The 19667-nt window shown below is 41.0% G+C and overlaps 1 protein-coding gene across 5 annotated transcripts in view; it reads left to right on the plus strand.

Annotated features, from left to right (window-relative positions):
* Nucleotides 1-19667, plus strand: part of LOC122560748 (uncharacterized) — a 199647-nt gene that overhangs the window by 113089 nt on the left and 66891 nt on the right. For 2 of the 5 annotated variants that reach the window (XM_043711765.2, XM_043711771.2), the window contains exons 6-9: nucleotides 626-830; nucleotides 3304-3442; nucleotides 3533-3811; nucleotides 17675-17816. In XM_043711765.2, the coding sequence (XP_043567700.2) occupies nucleotides 626-830; nucleotides 3304-3442; nucleotides 3533-3811; nucleotides 17675-17816 (765 nt within the window). The remainder of the gene's footprint in view (nucleotides 1-625; nucleotides 831-3303; nucleotides 3443-3532; nucleotides 3812-17674; nucleotides 17817-19667) is intronic. The other 3 variants (XM_043711767.2, XM_043711770.2, XM_043711772.2) reach the window with 3 other exon arrangements.

Raw genomic sequence — 19667 nt, forward strand, 5'->3', positions numbered from 1 at the left:
TACCTTATGTTGTGTTGCAGTTGAATGGCATTATTCTCACTGTTTACCACACTTCCCAAGTTTGGAATTATCCACAAATTTTTTAATTTTGCTGAAGTCCAAAGATGATTTAATTAACTTAGACGATAGCCAATGTGGTGTGTCGGAGGTGGAGGAGACGGCAGTGTCTCAGTGATGTGAGTTAATGACCGATGTAATTTGCCAAGAGAATGGTTCAATTCTGAGACCACAGTGCTGTTGGTGTTAACACAAACCTTGATTCTGCTTTATTTGTCTCTCAACCTCCTTTGTTGAGGAACTGATTAATTAGATGCATTGTGATAGAGCCGTGACTAGGTCATTCTGAATTATACTGCCTCAGATTTTGTGAAGCCAGTAGTAGAATCTGAGTGGATATTGTTTACGAATTTTTGGATAACCAACCAGCAGTTTCATATAGGTTCACCTGCCGAAGTCTTGCTCTTGTAATTGTTGGGATTGTTTAGACTCCGTTTGTCAAGTCATTCTTTGGTATCCATTATTATTTTATATGCTTATCATAACTTTTTAAAAAATTTAATGTAATTTAATTTTTTTAATTTAATGTGAGTTTAATAACAGGAGGATGTTGTTTTGCTTATGACAGGAACCGGGACCTGCTAAAGTTGCAGTTACCAGTAGCAGCATGCCAGCCGCTGAGAAAGTCCCAAGCACGAGGTCAACACTCTGGCAAGAACAAGAAGAACTGAAAAATAAAGAGCTCCATGTCATCAGTCCCATGATGAAAAGCCCTTCGAAAAACCAGTCTTCCATTGTTCCGTCGTCTGAACCATCAGCAGTACTGAAAGAAGGTTAAAAGATATTAATGGGAAAAATAGGATGAGAATTTGTTTTGTATTAATTCATGGGATGTCTGTGCCGCTGGTTAGACAAGCACTTATTACCTTAATTGCCCAGAGGGCAGTTTAAAGTCAACCACATTGCTTTGGGTCTGGAGTCATATGTAGGCTAGACCAGATAAGGATGGCAGTTTCCTTCTGGGTTTTTCTGATAATCGACGATTCATGGTCTTCGTTAGGACTCTTAATTCCAGATTTTTATTGAATTCAAATTTCATCATCTGCCATGGTGGGATTCGATCTCAAAAGTTTTCTTTGTGTCACACCTCACTAGAGTAGTGTGCTGAAACTCAAGCCCCGCTATTCCCAGGACCATCACAAGAGTTAAAGATTTTAATAGAAACAATAGAATCTGTGCAGTTTGAAAGCAGGCCATTTGACCCATCAATATCACACCAACCCTCCAAAGAGCATCCTACCAGACCCATCACCTACCCTATCCCTAAGAGTTTATATAAGTATGGAGAACTCGCCAGTTTATCTGACTTTTACATTAGGTTTACAGAGAGCTTGGACTAGGTTTCTGTAATGGACAAGGATTCTATAAACCCCCTATAAAGGCTCCTTCGATCTCTCTCTCTCACACACACACACACACACACACACACACACACACACACACACACACAAACATGGGTGTTATAGATGGAGGGAAAAGCTGGGAAAGCAGATCTGTAGGCCTTGTCCACAGGCTCCACTGAGGTGGTTTTGTGCTGATCAGAACACTGAGTTGACCTTTTCTACATATTTCCACTGGTTAGATGGTTGGAGGCACAAGGCGACTGATTCACACTTAGAAAAGTTTTATTAGTTGAACCATAGCTTTCAGCAATTGTTGAAGAGAAAGCTTCTGGCTCAAAATGATTTTTATTGTGAGGAACAGAGAGCGCTACTAAGCTGGTGAATGTCTGAAGGCTTCTCACCATCTTGTTCACAGCCCCACGCTGTTCAGCTTCCTGAGAACCAATCACACAGTTAGCTGGCAGAGGGGCTTTGTCACTGAGAACTGGTAACTAATCCACAGATCAATTAACCCCTTGTCACTGGCTGAATTTCCATTTGTACACACTCTTGGATCCAGCTCATCTACAAACTACACTTCAACTACTTGTCAAACAAGCAGCTGTGTAAATGGTGCTTACAATGAGTGTCAGGCTTCTTGCTTTTAAATACTGCAGTAATCCTTCAGTAGTCTTTGATTTCTAAAACAGTTCTTTTCCCATTTCAGCCCACAATCAAAGCTACAGAAAAATACTCTTTACCCATGTGGTCATTGGTCAGATTTCTGAAGCCTCATATTTTAGAATTGAACCATTTTCCATGTTATGCTGCATACCTAATAGCTAGGAATAGTGTGAGAACATAGTTTAAAAAAAAAGACCCAAACTATGCATTAGAGTATTTCTGCAATTAAACACTCCAGAACTGTACAGTTTGTAGATATAGTGAGCACTTGCTTAAAAATACACAGCTGCACTTAAACAGGATTTGGAGATGCCAGTGTTGGACTGGGGTGTACAAAGTTAAAAATCACACAACACCAGGTTATAGTGCAACAGGTTTAATTGGAAGCACACTAGCTTTCGGAGCGACGCTCCTTCAGGTGATTGTGATCACCTGATAAAGGAGTGTCGCTCCGAAAGCTAGTGTGCTTCCAATTAAACCTGTTGCACTTAAACAGGTTCGACATTTTAAACATGTGAACTTGCCAGAAATCCTTCTGGTAATATTTTTAAAAATGTTTGAGAAAGTTAAACTAATGAGGAGTGATTTCAAAGTGCAGTGGAACAGATGATTGGAATGATTTGTGAGATGATTAATCATTAATGATACAAAAAGTAAAATATGGAACTAGTTGATTGCTAGTCTCTTGAGTTCACCAGGTCAGATCTGTAGATGAACAATCTGGATTGTCCCCAGGCAGTGGATGGAATCTCTTTTGACAGGTGTCTCTGTTCAGAATTGATTGTGTTTTAACAAAATAGCTCACCTCTGTTTTCATCCAGCTGGAACTGGTCTAGTCACTGAGTACAGTGACATCATTGAAATTTCTGAGTTTTGCTTTGACAGAGCACAGTCAACTTTCAGGTTTAAGTAAACTACCCAAACATTGTTGCCCGTTTTCTTGTCCACATCCCCATTGTCCATAATTGTGTGATTACAGCTGACTCTTTGTACAAGAGCATTGGGTTATTTTTGTAGCTTCTGCCAATTTGTGAACAATGTAGTGTGCAAGTACAATTGATAGAGTAATACACTTTCTTGATTAGACCTGGGGTGCTGGGAGGTGCCTTTTCTTTCAATGATGGTAGAGTTGAAACATATTTTCACTGTCCACATTGCTTGGAAGGTCGGGGTGGTTCTGTTGTAAATCCTCGTGAATGATTGTCTGATTCTAAACAAGTTCTGTCTTCTACCTGAACAGCAGCCCAGAGTGTGGTTGATATTAATGAGATGGACAGTCAGCAGAAAAAGCGTGTGGAGAGTGGCTACTTTTCTCTGGAGAAGCTGAAGTCCGAAACAAAGCATCTCATCACCCCTCCAAGAAGCAGCATCACCAGCAGGTAAAGTTCCTCTGAGAGTCGCATGATAATATCATGCCACTCTAGCTTGTATAGCAATCCTTTCCCTTCTACAGGTAACCTTTACTGCAGCAGTTCTTGTGTTAGCCCTTCCCAGAGCTCCTTCGATTCAGAGACCAGTGGTGCCACGCTGTCGAGTATTGAAAGTTCAAGCAGCAGGGTTGGGGAAGGGTCAAGCCATTCTCCAGCTACACGAATAAATCTGGACTATGCCAAAATGGCAGATGTCCCTAAAGCCAAGAGGATCAGCGACAAACAGGCCTTCCAAGCAAATAAGGACCAGGAGCAGCGATTTCGTACCTGCAGTCCTGGCAGAGCGGAGTTGACACGGTTGTTTGGCTCAGAACGAAGGTAAGACACTGAAGGTGGAGGAAACTGATTGTGGCTTTTAAGATCTGACTATCTCTTATTACATACCTATCCCAGTAATGCAACAGTTTCTGACCAAAGCCTGGCATTAAACCACTTTTCTTCTAATTTCAAGCACAAACTGAATCTCAAAATATTTGGCTACTAGAATATAACTGCATTAAATTACAAATTTACTTTATCAAGAAAATATGAGAATTAGAAGGGGAAATAATAAATGATGTTCAAACATGGTGTTCCTACTTCCTGATGCTTTTTGAATCTTGCATGTGTTTTAGATGACTGCTTCTTACAATTTCTGTAATCTCTCTTTTATTCAGATCTTCTTTTCCAAGCATAATTCTGTGTTGAGATGGTAGGTCAGAACTTATTTCCAGTTTGTTTCAGTACTGACCACATTGAGTGCTGTCTCTACATTGTACTGTGTTGTATGCCATAACTGCGATGTTCATTTCCCATTTTTAAGTTTGCTGAGTTCAATCACAGCCTGTTCATGACACTCAAGGAACTGATATTCCAGGAGTGTTGTTGGTGCTGAATCCCTGATCTGTAAAGGAAAGCATTTCACTCTGCTACTCACTTACTGCTGGTGGATTCTTATTTTTGGTATTACATCAGCAGTTGTCAAAGATACTTGAGAATTTTGCTAGTACCATGAAGAGATTTAGAAAGCTTCAATTTATTCACTCAACTATGTCCATAATCTATTATATTCTGCCATACATGTTTCACACAGTAGATGGCAGGGTATCTGGCCTCTGATTTGCTGCCAGTCCTCTGATCTTAGCTCAGTTAATCAACAGATTTATGTTTTGATCTAAAATTGGAATGCAAGCAAGTGAGACGTATTGAACTACTATGTGACTGTTATTGGCTTACTCACGTGATCTTTTTTTAACTGCTGTGCTTTCGTTTTAACCAGAAGAGATATTAACTGTTCATTGCCAATGTGGACCAACAAGCATCTTGGAGGAGACTGACTTGAAAGAAAGAAGTACATTTATATCGCATTTTTCACAACCACCCCATGCCTCAAAGTGCTTTAAGGCTAATGAATTACTTCTGAAGTGTAGTCACAGAGGAATTATAGGAAAAAGAACAACTAATTTATGCACAGCAAGCTCCCACAATCATCAATGACTAGCTAATTTATTGTCTGTTGTTGTTTGAGGGAAAATTATTAGCTAGCACAGACAGGATAACTCCACTATACTTCAAATTAGTGCCAGAGGATCTTTTACATCTGCCTGATTAGGCGGACGTGGCCTTGGTTCAATGTCTGAGCCTAACGATGGAACCTCTGACAGTGCAGCACTCAGTTAATTCTGCAACCTTCATTTTTGTGCTCAAGTGAAACTTGTATCTTGGAGAAAAAAAAAGAAAACAGAACAGGCTTAATCGCTGTTGTCTGAAACTGACTGTAAGGCTTGTATTCTGTAGGCTTGGGAAAGCCATGGCCTGCACATTTTGCACCATCTGAAACGAACATGTGACTCATGCGTGACTTCGTCTGAAATTATTGCCTTTTTGCACGCACATTTTGTTCACAGGGTGTTTGCTAGCCACAATGAGATCTGTTGGGGTGTGGAGTTGGGTTGGCAAGAAAGCCTACTTCACTTTTCTGAAACAGCAACCCTAACACCCAACATTGTTTGAAGGCCACCTGAACCTCACCCCCATTTTCTTGCACTCTAACGAACCCCTCTGGGTTATTTCTAAATCATTTGGATTAAAAATTAAACCAATGACAATCTAATGAAATTTTGAATTCAAACATATTATCTTTGATACCAAAAAAAATTACTCCAGATCAAAAAAATTGTCCCTATTAGATGTGTGAACAGACCAGAAACCACAGCAAGGGTATTCTGTTATTAGAGTCTGATAAAGTTTCAAGTTTTCTTTGCTCATTAGACCACTTGCTGAGCTTGAAACCTTTAATAGGCTTTGAAATCTAGCCACACATTCATATTGGCTACAGCTCCCATAACAATAACTTCCAGCTACATTCCCTGAGAATGACAGATCATAATGGTGTCCCATTTTCCCTTTAAAGAGTGCCTGTCAATCAATGCAGGGGAACAGGACCAGTTATTTTCTCAATTTTTAAGCAGCCAGAGATGGCAGTTGATTTAAATCACAGCACAAAACATGACAGTAATGGCTGGTAAGGCTTTTATTTTAACACGTACCTTTACAGAATAGACCCCTATGATGAATCACTGCACCAAAAAAAATAATCTTGTGTATGTTACACTGCAGCATCTAATACTGACAGTATGTTACTCTTACCTTTTAAGAATGTTCCCAGAATAGTTCTCAGCAGCCTTCCACCAGTGGTCACAAACTCTCTAAAGAGATGTGCAATTTTAGGACTTTCAGAACACTTGCCAGTATTTGAAAACTGTGTGCAGCAAGAAATAAACGTTTCCTGCAGCCCCACAATTGGGACTTCAGCCTTGGAAGAGGTATTTGTGTGCATTGCATCTGAGACCTATAGATCCATGTAAAGATCACATGAAAGTGATTTGGGATTAGAAAAGCAGAAGGAAATTCTTTTTACAAAGCATTTTGTGATCCAGTTTGCACCTGCAACGGGAGACAAAAATCCAACCGAATAATCTTACTGGAGATTGGAGACACTGGACAAAGGGTTAACCTTTCTTTCTGAAATCGTAGTAAACATTAAAAGGATTCCTGGACTGTACACACTGAGGTCTCAGTTGTAGCGCTTTGGTTTTCTTTATAGGTTAGTCAACTGGTGTCATGATTAAAGCAAATGCAAATTGCATCCCTGAGAGCTTGGTGCAAGTGGAGGTGACCAGCGACAGCCAGCATGTTTGGCTGTGTGTACAATGAAAAAAATCAAGTTGGAATTCTGCCAGTGATACTGAGTTTGCTGTTGTTTTATGGAGGGTGTTACTTGCTTAGCAGGTTTGGCCTGATTTTTTACCATGAGGGCAATTGCAGTGCAATAACATGATTTGATATGTGTACAATCTGACTTTCAAACACTGTTTAAATTGTCATTAAAGAAAATTCCTATAGATATCAGCAATTTTTAACTTTGTTCTGGAAAGCCCCCTTGAGTTTAGTGCTGTCTGAATCAAAACTCCCCTGAAACAGATTTTGGAGTGACTGGCCTTAACTAAAGGTCATTCTTAAATACCTCTTTGGCTTTCTTTGGGAGGAAAATGATCCGTCTTTACTGTTTTTACTTATTTTCTCTTTAACAAAATTAGAAAGATGTCCTGATTCCTCATTCACATCATAGACAAAACTGGATAATCAGGGCAGTTAGGTAGAGCAATCCTTTCAAAGTCATTATGCTAAGATATTTGTTTAATCGGATACACTTGAAGATCCCTTGCTCTTTATTTATGAAGTAAGCCTTCATAAATAAGTTAGTATCACTCCTTATCATGTTCAGATTTAGTCAGAGTCATACAGCATGAACATTCCAACTCGTCCAAGCCAACCAGACATTTAGGGTGGCACGGTGGCTCAGTGGTTAGCACTGTCGCCTCTCAGCGCCAGGGCCCTGGGTTTGATTCCTGCCTCGGCTGACTGTCTGTGTGGAGTTTGCACATTCTCCCCGTGTCTGTGTGGGTTTCCGCTGAGTTTCCTCCCACATTCCAAAAATGTGCAGGTCAGGTGAATTGGCCATGCTAAATTGCCAATAATGTTAGATGCATTAGTCAGAGCTAAATAAAGGGTAGGGGTGTGGGTGAGTTCTCTTCAGAGGGGTGGTATGGACTTGTTGGCATGAAGGGCTTGTTTCCATATTGTAGGGAATCTAATCATATCCCAATCTGACCTTGCCCCATATCCCTCTAAATCCTTCCTATTCAAGTAGCCCTCCCGATGGCTTTTAAATGTTGTAATTGTACCAGCCTCCACCCCTTCCCCTGGCAGCTTGTTCCATACATGCACCAACCCCTCTGTGAGAAAAGTTACCCCTCAGGTCCTTTTTAAATCTTTGCCCTCTCAACTTAAACCTATGCCATCTAGTTTTGGACTCCCCTCCCTAGGGAAAAGACCTTAGCTATTCACCCTACCCGTGCCCCTCATGATTTTATAAACCTCTATAAGGTCACCCTTCAGCCTGTAATGCTCCTGGGAAAAATTTCTTTTAAATGTTGCCGTTTTTAAAACTTATTCAATGTGACGGTACAGGGCCTTCCTTCTGCCAACACTGCGGATCATAGTGCATTAAATACTGACAAAGTGGTTCCCACCTGACCCCTCTAACGTGGGGTCTTTAGATGGTAGTGGAATGGAAAGAGAAAATGACAGGGAAATGTTGCCCTGTCTTCATTTTGAGTATTTTTAAGGTGGAGGCAGATAGATTCCTGATAAATGCAGGGGTGAAAGATTATCTGAGATAAGCAGAAATGTGGAGCAATCAAATCAGGCCTGATCTTATTGAATGCCAGAGAAGGCTTGGAGGGCCTTGGCTTCTTCTCGTTCCTAATGTGTATGTTCATTTTTGTAGAAGGATCTCTGAAACTTGACCGTTAGAGGTGATTTTTGCGAAGCATTTCTTTACAATGAGTAATGGAGATCAGGAATTCTTCCCTCGCGTACCATCCTAAGATTCTGCAGTCTTTGCCATCGCAGGAAGGTGGTGATGGAATGGCCAGGCATTCCTGCAGTGTCCTGAGAGAATGTTGCTGGGGAGCTCTGTGTGGCTCCTCCTTATAGCAGCTACTGGCCCCTGGGGTGAGGTTAAGGTTGAAGTTCTTCATCCTCCTCTTGTCATCTCATTGATGCTGAGCGTCACTGGCTAGAACAATGGAGAACACATATATCCAGCTGGACCTGGTCTCCGTGATGTTAGCCAGCCTGTCCACGAAGACAGGTATATGCCTGCTGGAACCAGCATGTCACCGCTAACATTAATGGACTCCTTCAACCTTTGATCAAGTTTCCCGGCTGTCTCTGACAAACTTGCTGAGGCTGTCTGTGTGTCTTGGCGATGTCGGTAATGAGCAAGACCCTGCCATTGTTGTCTCCTGGGACTGAGCAGGTACCAGCTTTCAGCAGTCCTCTGTGTACCAACAACCCTCGGGCATTTCTTCCTCAACCGGCTACAGGGATGTCCCGAGTGATGTCCTCACCAGGTTGTGCTCCTGGATCTCATCTAGAAAGACAAGTCTCTGAGCTGGTAGGGGGTGTGGGTCAAAGCCTTGTCCAAGATTTGAGCAGCTTCCTCCTCAGAGTTGGAAGTAGAGCTCAGTGATTCCGGCACTGGCCTCCTTGTTGTTTGAGGTTACTGGATCCCACTATTACCTGCATGAGAGAAGAGAGGAGATTCATTGCGAGAAAGGCAGTAATAGTTTGTTTACATTAAAAATGAGTTAGCACTGGCATTAATGGGAGAACAGCACGGTACAATGAAGCTTACTCAGCTGGTTGGATAAGGAAGTTTTGATTTCCCCAGTTGAGTGGTTGCCATCATTACTGGTCACTTGCGGCATCTTTTCCTCCGATGTGATGAAGAACCTAACATCCACCACCTTGTCTGCCAGTCTTTGCCCTCGGCGCAGTTGTGTGATGTTATTTTTCTGTAGTGACACATAAGGTGGGATTGAGTACAATGGAAGTGGGTGGGAGAGGTATTAGTGATGACACTGGATCAGGAGAGTTGATGCAATGACCCCAGGAAGTGCAGAGGGCAGGAAGGGTTCAGGAGGATGAGGTGGGTGAAAGGTGCTGAGTGGACATAATGTATGAAATATTGAGAGTTGTGTTGCAGTAGCAGAGTTAGAATGAGTGATAGTAGTCCTGTGACTGAGGTAGCAGAAACAGAATGACGCCACTTATCCTTATGGTGCACAGAAGATAATTTACCTTTGTACAGCATTACTAGGCCTTTCTTTCCATCCTGGATATCTGTATCCAGGCAGGCTACAACTGGTGGCATGATCTCCTTTGTTAGTCTGGAGAGAAGAACGCGCTCCTTCTGTTGACTACCTTGTCCACCAGGACACCCCGGGCCCAATTGGAGAAACAAGATGCCAGCTTTCCCTTCTGGGCTATTTGCTCATTTGCAAGCAGAATATGAAGGCTAGTTTGTGCCTTGTGATGTCTAAAGTGTTGTGGAGCTACATTTCAATACAGTTCCAGCGATATGAATGTTACAATGTGCTGGCACCCTTGAGCATGTCAGCTGTCCCTGTGATACAAATACTGAGTCAGGCACTGTGGAGGCTGGTTCCAGAGCAGTCAGTTGCTTGGGGCTGGACTTTTTTTCAATGGAGCGTAGGAGGTTGAGAGGCGATCTGATAGAAGTTTATAAAATAATGAGAGGTAAAGTTAGAGTTAATGGTAGTTGTCTTTTCCCTTGGATGGGGGAATTCAAGACTAAGGGCACATTTTTAAGGGAAGAGGAGAAAGATTTAAAAAAGACGTGAGGCAAAATATTTACACGGTTTGCGTAGGGGATGAGCCTGCTGAGATAGTGATGTAATTACAACATTTAAAAGACATTTGGATAGATACATGAATAGAAAAGGTTTGGAGGTATGTGGGCCAGGAGCAGGCAGGTGGGACTAGTTTAGTTTGGAACTATATTTGGCATGGACTGCTTGGACCAAAGCATCTGTTTCTGTGCTGTATGACTCTGTGACTCTATGAGCCACAGCAGAACATCCAGCATGGATCTCCTTGAAAATGACACTACCAAAAAAAAAAGGGAAAAATTCAGTCCATTGTTGTGTCTGAATTGCTGGGTGATTTGTTACCCCCTGTGGTGTTTGGGCATTATTACAGCTGTGTTTACTTTGCAGACCCCTTTATTGTCTATGTAATTAGCTAAACTTCAGTAAAGCTTATTTAATTGTTCATTATTGAGATTTGGAAGTCATTGGAAAGGTTAACATTTATTGCCCATGCCTGGTTACCTTTGAGGAAGTGGTGATGGACCTACTTTTTGAGTTGTTCAGTCTGTGTTGTAAAAGTATTCTCACAATGCTGCCAGGATTGCAGTTCCAGGATTTTGGCCCAGCGAAAATGAAGGGACAGGGCTTTGCCCCCCATGTCTGAATGAGATGTAACGGTGTTTGCATGCACCAGTTGCTGTTATCCTGCTGGCTGGTGGAGATTACAGACTTGGGAAGTGAGGTCAAGGAAGTCTTGGTGAGTTGCTACCGTGCTTCCAGTAAAGGGTACATAGGGCAGTCATGGTATGTAAGTAGTGGAGGAAATAGGCTATTATTGTCCATAAGTGATATGAGAATCTGTAACAGGACAAATCCTTAAAAAGAAAAAGATGACTGCTCGCAGGTACATACTGTAAACCTTTAATATGGTGAAATGGGTGACAGTGCTGGTTGTAATCTATGCATATGGCATGAGATTAGTCTTATGCTGTTTCTAGCAATATTGTGTTTTTAAACATTTGTTGAATGTTGAACCTGACTTCCATTTTAATCAAATTACCGGTTTACATTTGCCATTGAGTCATACAACATGGAAACAGACTCTTTTCCCCGACTCATCCATTCCTATACTAAACTATTCCCTTTGTCTGTGTTTGGCCCAAAGCTCTCTAAACTTTTTCTATCCATAAATCTGTCCAAATGTCTTTTAAGTATTGTAATTGTACTCACCTCTACCACTTCCTCTGGCAGCTCGTTTCATTAATGAACGTGTGAAAATGTTGCTCCTCGGGTCCCTTTTAAATCTTTCCCCTCTCACCTTAAACCTATGCTCTCTAGTTTTGGACTCCCCTACCCTGGGGAAAAAACTTGGCTATTCACCCTATCCATGCCCCTAATGATTTTATAAATCACTATAAGCTCACTCCACAGCCTCCTACACTCTAGGGAGAAAAGTCCTAACCTATCCAGCCTCTCCTTATAACTCAAACCCTCCAGTCTCAGTTACATCTTTGTAAATCCTTTATATACCCTTTCCAGTTTAATAACATCCTTGGCAGGGCAACCAGAACTGTATGCAGTACTCCACTAGTAAATGACCTTGCTGTATGTGACATTCCAACTCCTGTACTCAGTGCTCTGACCAATGAAGGCAAGCGTGCCAAATGCCTTATTCACCATCCTGTCTACCTGAGACGCCACTTTCAAGAAACTATGTCCCTGCACTCTTTGGTCTCTCTGATTGTTAGTGGAAAATAAGGACACAATTTGAAAATTAGAGTCAGGACATCCATCAATGAAATCAGAAAGCACTTTTTCACAAAATGGGTAGTAGAAATGTGAACTCTAGCCTCCACAAGTCTGTGAATGTTGCGTGGGTCAAATCAAAACTTTGAACCTGAATTTGAGAAACAATTGTTAGTAAGGTAATGAGGGATGTAGAGCATTGCCAGAATTATGAAGTTGAAAGATCAATAATGATCCAATTGGAAAGAGGAACAGAGCTAGTGGATTACACGTGTTGCTATAAGTGAGTTTGGCTCCATGTCTGCCTGTCTCTATTGATATGTAGTGGTGCACTTGTGGGTTTCTCAAGTTTTATGCATGGGTGTGTGCAGCATATTTGTCTCAATTACAGCGATATTTATCTCGCATTATGCAAGCACAGTGTGACATATACAGTTAACCCTTTTTTTTATTTCACTGTATACATTTTTGTTGCCTTCTGCATGGGATACAGGCATGGTCTGGTTGGTACTTCATAATACTGGAGTAAAGGGCAATATCTGGATACTATGTCATTCATCCTAGGGTTTGAAAAGAGGTAGCTGTGGATATTTTTGATCTTTAGTGTAATACTGAAGGAGTGTGGTTCTGTCAGAAAGTGCCAAATTTTGGGTGATACATTAAACAAGTTTCTGCTTGCCCTCCTTGAACACAAATGATTCCATGACAGTAATTTGAATAAGAAGATGGGAGTTGTATCCAGTGTCATGATTATATTGATCCCTCAGTACCCATAAGATAAATTATCTAGTCATTATCATATTGATGTTTGTAAAAGCTTGCTGCTCGTGACTTGGCTTTGATGTTTTCTACTACAGCTACACTTGTTTCCTTATAGCCAATGAAGTGCTATTTTTGAAACCAGGCGGTTCTGAAACATGCTGCATAAATGCAAGTCTTTCTTTCCAGAATTCCTTAGATTCCAGAACAGTTCCCAAGGATTGGAAAGTACCAAACTCTGTGACAAAGGACGAGGAAAGAAAATGGGAATTGTAGGCCGGTTAGCCTAAGCAAAATGCTAGAATGTATTATTTTGTGAGAAAAGGTAGCGGGAACAGGCAAATTGGAGCAGAGCTTATGATCTAAAATAGCTGAAGTCTTGTTGATTTTCATTCATAACTGCTTAATTTAATTCACTTGTGGGTATGTGCTGGAAGTTGAGTTGGGAGGTTGACTCAGGATTTAACAGGCTGAGCCTATGGGTGTGGCAGCCTTGTTCTTCCAATGAACAGAGAAGTTGAATGAAAGCACCTTCAGCATTCTTTTCCACCATGCAGCAGATCGAGTTGCCAGCGATGCTGCTGCCTTTATCTTACTGCCTTGTTTAACTCCCAATTTTTCTTCCATTTGTCCCTTCAGAATCCTAATGTAATCTTCTCCTGAACCAGTGTCTCAGGGCTGTTGGTTCCTCTTGCCCCATTATCAGAAAGGAACAGAATAGAAACACATACAGACAAGTGAAAAGAGGCAAATGAAAAACTGAGTAAAGTATAAAAGATGCCTGTAGATCAGTGAGAGAGATGGGTGAAGGAAACTGAAGTGAAAGAGAAAAAGCAGACACTTCTTCAGTCAGAGAATGATAGAAAGGAATCTGTAGTGGTGAGACAGAGCAAGCATGTGTAAAATGCAAATATCACACCTGGATGAAAGAAAGAGGTGTCACAGTATCACGTCTATACTTTTGTGACATCTTTGAGAACATCATGGATAGAGTTGATGGTGATTTAGTTTATTTACTCTCTGGCTATGTTCCACATTTAATTGATTACTCTTTCAGATTCTGTTTCAACTTAATTGGAAGGAGTTGATGGGGCTAGGTCCCAGTCCCTTAACATTTCTCATAAATCAGTAATTTTTGGAGGATTTTGAATGATCTCAGGCTGTTAACTATTTATATTTTCTGGTTCACTTCTGATTGTCCAGTGCTCTCTTCCAGGTGTTACTGCTAATCTGCTCTGAGCTGTGTGCCCAGTATTATCGTCTGCTCTCTGGGACACCTCCATTTGATTGCTGATTCTAGAGGACTGATTCTGACATGCTACCTATCAAAGGAATCAAAACTTCATTTTGCAATGAATGATTTTGCTTTGTTTTTCAAATTGCCATAAATCACCAGTTAAGACTAGTCCACTGTGATGTTCTTGCCAGCCACTCAGTATATGTATTACATTTGTGGGCTGCCCGGCAGCTCTCAGTTGTTCTGCATTTTGTTCATAATGAATAATTAAGGGCAATAGTATTAGCTTGTGTCAGCTGGGCAGATAATAGTTTCTCACCTCTCTTATTAATTCATTGAACTAGTTCCCAAAGATATTACACTTCATTTTATTTGTAGTTCTACACAGCGAATATCTTCATAGGATCTCATTTATGAGTCAGTATATGCTGCCCTTGCCTTTTAGATTGGCTGCTAGCATCTTAAATTAATAGATCAAAGACACAAAGAGCATCCATGTGCAAAGGGGATGCTTGGTCTAACATTTTGGAAGTGACAAAGTAGCAGCCAGTCTCAAAAATGGATGATTGTACTTAGTTCCTTTTTTAAACTATAATTGTACATGTGCTAATTGCTCCAACACCTGAAAGAAATGACCCCTCTTTCACTTGTATATAACCCTTACCGATCCTGTAAGTTGCCTAAAATACCTTTGATATATTGCTCCCAGAATGTCCTAAAATTCAGCCCCATGATGTCCTAGAAATCATTCCCAACATGCAGCACAAGATCAGATCCTGTGACCTCCCAAGTTATCACTAGCACCAATACTTCACAAACTTTTCATATTTGAAGTCATCTTCAAAACAATATTTTCTGAGCTGATTTCCTGAAGTGATCCAGTTGTGGCCAGCTGCACACATGCAGGGGCTGGTGACCATTTTGACATGCAGAATAATTACTCCTTTTATAGTATGTGTCTCTTGGGGAATCAATGAAGGCAGGCAAGTGGAGCTGAAACCCAGGATCAACCATGACCAGATTAAATAGCAGAGCAGGCTCAATGCCTGTCTTGTGTTCTCCTGCTACTGCTTCTTTTATTTTTAACCTTATGTGTAGGTTGTGTGGCAACTGCTTAAAGAGCAGTAGCAGTGTGCTGATTCAAGACACTCTCTTTTGTCAGTGATGGTCAATTAGCATGAAAATACATGACTTCCATTTAGCATTTAGTGGGTGGCACGGTGGCACAGTGGGCGGCACGGTGGCACAGTGGTTAGCACTGCTGCCTCACAGCGCCTGAGACCCGGGTTCAATTCCCGCCTCAGGCGACTGACTGTGTGGAGTTTGCACGTTCTCCCCGTGTCTGCGTGGGTTTCCTCCGGGTGCTCTGGTTTCCTCCCACAGTCCAAAGATGTGCAGGTCAGGTGAATTGGTCATGCTAAATTGCCCGTAGTGTTAGGTAAGGGGTAAATGTAGGGGTATGGGTGGGTTGCGCTTCGGCGGGTCGGTGTGGACTTGTTGGGCCGAAGGGCCTGTTTCCACACTGTAATGTAATGTAATCTAATCTAATAAGCAACTATAAGAAGTGCAGAGCCACATTTCAAATCTTGGGTAGTGCACGTAAAGTGGGCTAAAGTTTCTACTCATTTAAAATGATGTTACTTGACTTAGAAATGCACCATAGAATGAAGGATCAAGTTAGGAGAACTTTTTTGTTAGATAGTGGGTTGGGACATTGAATGCTTTAACACTTAACATTACTGAGAAAAGGAAAATCCATGCTCCAGCTTTTTAAAAGGAAGTGAGTAAATGTTATGGTAACAGAAACAGGAGTGCAAAATTTGGGAGATGTCGGCCATTCAGCCCATCAAATTTACTCTGCCATTCAATGAGATTATAGGTGAGCTGATAATGCAGTTCTCCTTTCATATTTGTTTGTGACACATTATATAAACCTGCGCATATCGAAAGCTCTGCTACCCCATATCTCAACTCACTTCAAATCTCATTCGTCCATCACCTTGTTCCTTTACATCTTCACTGGCTCTCCATTCAAGGCATCACATTTTAAAGTATTCATTCAGGTTTTCAAATTTTTCTGTCATTTCACCTTCCCTTAACTGTGGACCTTCCTTCCATCTTGAAAGCTTTCACAATCTGTGCTTATGCATCTGACTTTATTTGCTGTGCCATTATTGTTTTGGCCTTGAACTCTGCAGTCACCTCCCTAAACTTGTCTGCCTAGTTCTCACTTTTTAAAAAAATGTTTCTTAAAACCTGCTTCTGTTCCAGCATTTGATCTTTCTTCTTGATTTCTACATCTTAGCTTGTCAAAAAGTGCCAGAAATCATCATAGAATCCCTATGTAGAAGCGGGCCATTCAGCCAATTAAGTCCACACCAACCTTCCAAAGACCAGACCCATACTTCCACCACGACCCTGTAACCTTGCATCTCCCATAGCTAATCCACCTAGCCTGCACATCAGTAAACACAATGATAAATTTTTAGCCTGGCCAATCCACTTAACCTGCACATCTGTGGACTGTGGGAGGAAACCAGAACACCCAGAGGAAACCCACACAGACATGGGGAGAATGTGCAAACTCCACACAGTCACCCAAGGCTAGAATCGAACCCAGGTTCCCGGTGCTGTGAGGCAGCAGTCCTAACCACTGAGCCACTGCACTGCCCAGATTTCATTGTTTTGCTCTTTTCTTTTGATATTTTCATTAATTTTGCTCTCATTAAGCAGCTTATGCTGTTTGACTATGTTAGATATGGTATAGAAGTGTAAATAGTTGTTGAAATATTGATCTGCATTGAATCAACGTTCTGCAGAGATTAGCAGTAAATCTCGGAATAAATCAAACTTTTAACGCTGGCTGAGTTAACAGTGTAGTACTCTTAACTATGCAATATGGTGGTGTTTAACATGCTCAGAAATCAACTTTGTTTAATGCTATATATTCACATAATCGCTATTTGAAATCAGAACTATTATTGAAGGCATTGCATGTGCCTTTATAATGATTAATAATGAAGAATCGGTAGTAGGAATCCATGCATTCGTATGACAAAGCCTCATGTTACCAAATACATCAGCAACTTACATAGTAGCCAGGTTAAGGACACAATTTATATATTATGAACTCTCTGTTCTTGTGCTGGTAATGAGTCACTTCTTTTTAAGCCGGGTGTAGAACCTGCAGTAATTTTATGTCCTATACTCTGAAGCTATTGAAACAGAATACAATTCCTTCAACAAAATGTGCATTATTCTTGGTGCATTGTTTATTTCATTTATTTTAACATTAAATACACTAACACTGTGTGTTGATACATGAAACAAATGCACATTTTAAAAATTATTTATTCAACCCTCCAAAGTAAAGGATTATAATTAAAAACACTAACATAATAGTTAACCTTCAGTGGAATACTAAACTGTATGCACAGAACTAATAGTATCATAGGTGGCTTTTGGATTTCACTAGTTACATTGGATCTTCAAAAGAAAATAGGTTTCCTTTTATAATGGCAGCATAGTTGGAGTTATTCAATATTGCTATCTTCCCAATTTGTCCCTTCCCAAACATTTAAAATAGCACATATTATTATGTAGCTGTAGATAAGTTGAATGCATTAGAAGTTGTACTGCTTTCGTCACTTAAGGTATGATGGCACCTGACTGCTTATTATGGATTTTTCATGTGATTAGACTTCCCGTGTTTCTTTGTAGGAGGTCACAGGTTATTGAACAGTTTGAGACCCTGGAGATGAAGCGAGCCCAGCAGATGGCATCCAGTTCCTCTTCTGAGTCTGATTTTCACAACACAAGATGCCGAGGTCGAAGCGAGAAGAGATCCTACCCAAGGCAAAGAGTAAGCTTATCTGGTGACTGTTCGTAGTCTAATCCTTTCCATTACCTATTTGTCAAATGTGAGAAACAATTGTTCACAAGTTGACATTTTAAATCTTTTATAATTTTCAAAACTTCTATCAGATGCTTTGCATTGGCTCCATTTAACTAAAAGCACAAATTGGCAAAACCTTAGTGCTGATATTGTCATAGTGAACCTCATTTTACCTTTTTCCATTTTCATAATATTCTTTCTATAGTTGTGAGCGTAACTGCATGCAATGCCTGACTATAGCAAAACAAAAATTAGGAATTCCGAATCATTTATTTGCATTTATATTCAATGTTTTAGATTCACCAATCTGTAAAGCTATGTTGCTTTCATGCCTTGTGTCCCAAATATGCCACCCGTTAAATGCCGCCTTAAATTCACTCACGCAACATTTACTGTGAACTTTATAGTTGACAACCTCTGTATTAGAGGTATGGTTAATAGTGATAATATCACTGGACTAGTGATCCAGAGGCCTGGAGTAATGCTCTGGGACAATGTTTCCTCTAAGCTACTCTGAGCGTCTGTGCATGGAGACTGATGCCACCAATTGCAGCATTGGTTTCTGGTCTCAGGACTTGCTGCTGTGCATGGACCTCAGAGGTCTGTGTAGACAAAAAGAAAATTAGCGTGAATGTAGCTCAGGAGAAATGAGTCATCTTAAATCCTGAATAAAAAGACAAGTCAAAGTAATGATGATCATGAAACTAGGACACTGTCGTTAAAATCCCATTTCACTAATGTTGTTCAAAAAAGCCCCATTTGGCTTACACATTACTACAGCAATGTTATTTTCTCTGACCTGTCCTCTACAATAGTCTAATGAACAATTTGTGGTATTTATTACAAAAAGGTTAAATAAGAATAAACTGGATGGCCCACCTGGCATCTGTTTAAGCAGTAGAAACAACAGAAGTGCACTGTGTCTAGTCAACTCTGCATTTCTTTGGGGATTTGTCAGAGTTGGAAGGCTGTTTTATGGGCTATCAAGTACAGCCTGATTCTCGTCAAATCATACCTGGCAGGCAATGCTAACTGTCATTATCCCTAGGAACGATCTGTCCCTGTGGCGACATGTATAGTTAGGAGGGAGAAGCTCTGGGAGCTATTAACATTGACAGCAGACCTCACAGGTTCCATAGCATCACAGGCTGGGAAACTTCCTGCTAGTTGACACCTACTACCCTCCCACCACAATTGAGTGGTGCTGTTCCATGTTGAACATCAAGGGACACAGAAGATACTCTTATTAGAAGATTTCAATGTCCAGCAAGAAAGGCCCAGTATTGCTATTACTGACCAAGTTGGTTGAGTCATAGAGTCATAGAGATGTACAGCACGGAAAGAGACCCTTCGGTCCGACTCATCCATGCCAACCAGATATCCTAATCTCATCTCGTCCCACTTGCCAGCACTCGGCCAATATCCCTCCAAACTCTTTCTATTTATATAATCCAGATGCCTTTTAAATGTTGCAATTGTACTAGCCTATACCACTTCCTCTGACCGCTCATTCCATACATGTACCACCCGCTGTGTGAAAAAGTTACCCCTTATGTCTCTTTTATATCTTTCCCCTCTCACCCTAAACCTATGCCCTCCAGTTCTGGACATCCCCACCCCAGTGAAAAGACTTTGTCTATTTATCCTAGCCATGCACCTCATGATTTTATAAACCTGTATAAGATCATTCCTCAGCCTCTGACGCTCCGGGAAAACAGTCCCAGCCTATTCAGCCTCTCCCTATAGCTCAAATCCTCCAACCCTAGCAACATCCTTGTAAATCTTTTCTGAACCTTTTCAAGTTTCACAACATCCTTC

Source organism: Chiloscyllium plagiosum, unplaced genomic scaffold (assembly GCF_037043375.1).
Source record: "Chiloscyllium plagiosum isolate Xiang-an unplaced genomic scaffold, Cpla_swu_hap1 HiC_scaffold_20, whole genome shotgun sequence".
In the NCBI taxonomy this organism is placed as follows: Eukaryota; Metazoa; Chordata; class Chondrichthyes; order Orectolobiformes; family Hemiscylliidae; genus Chiloscyllium; species Chiloscyllium plagiosum.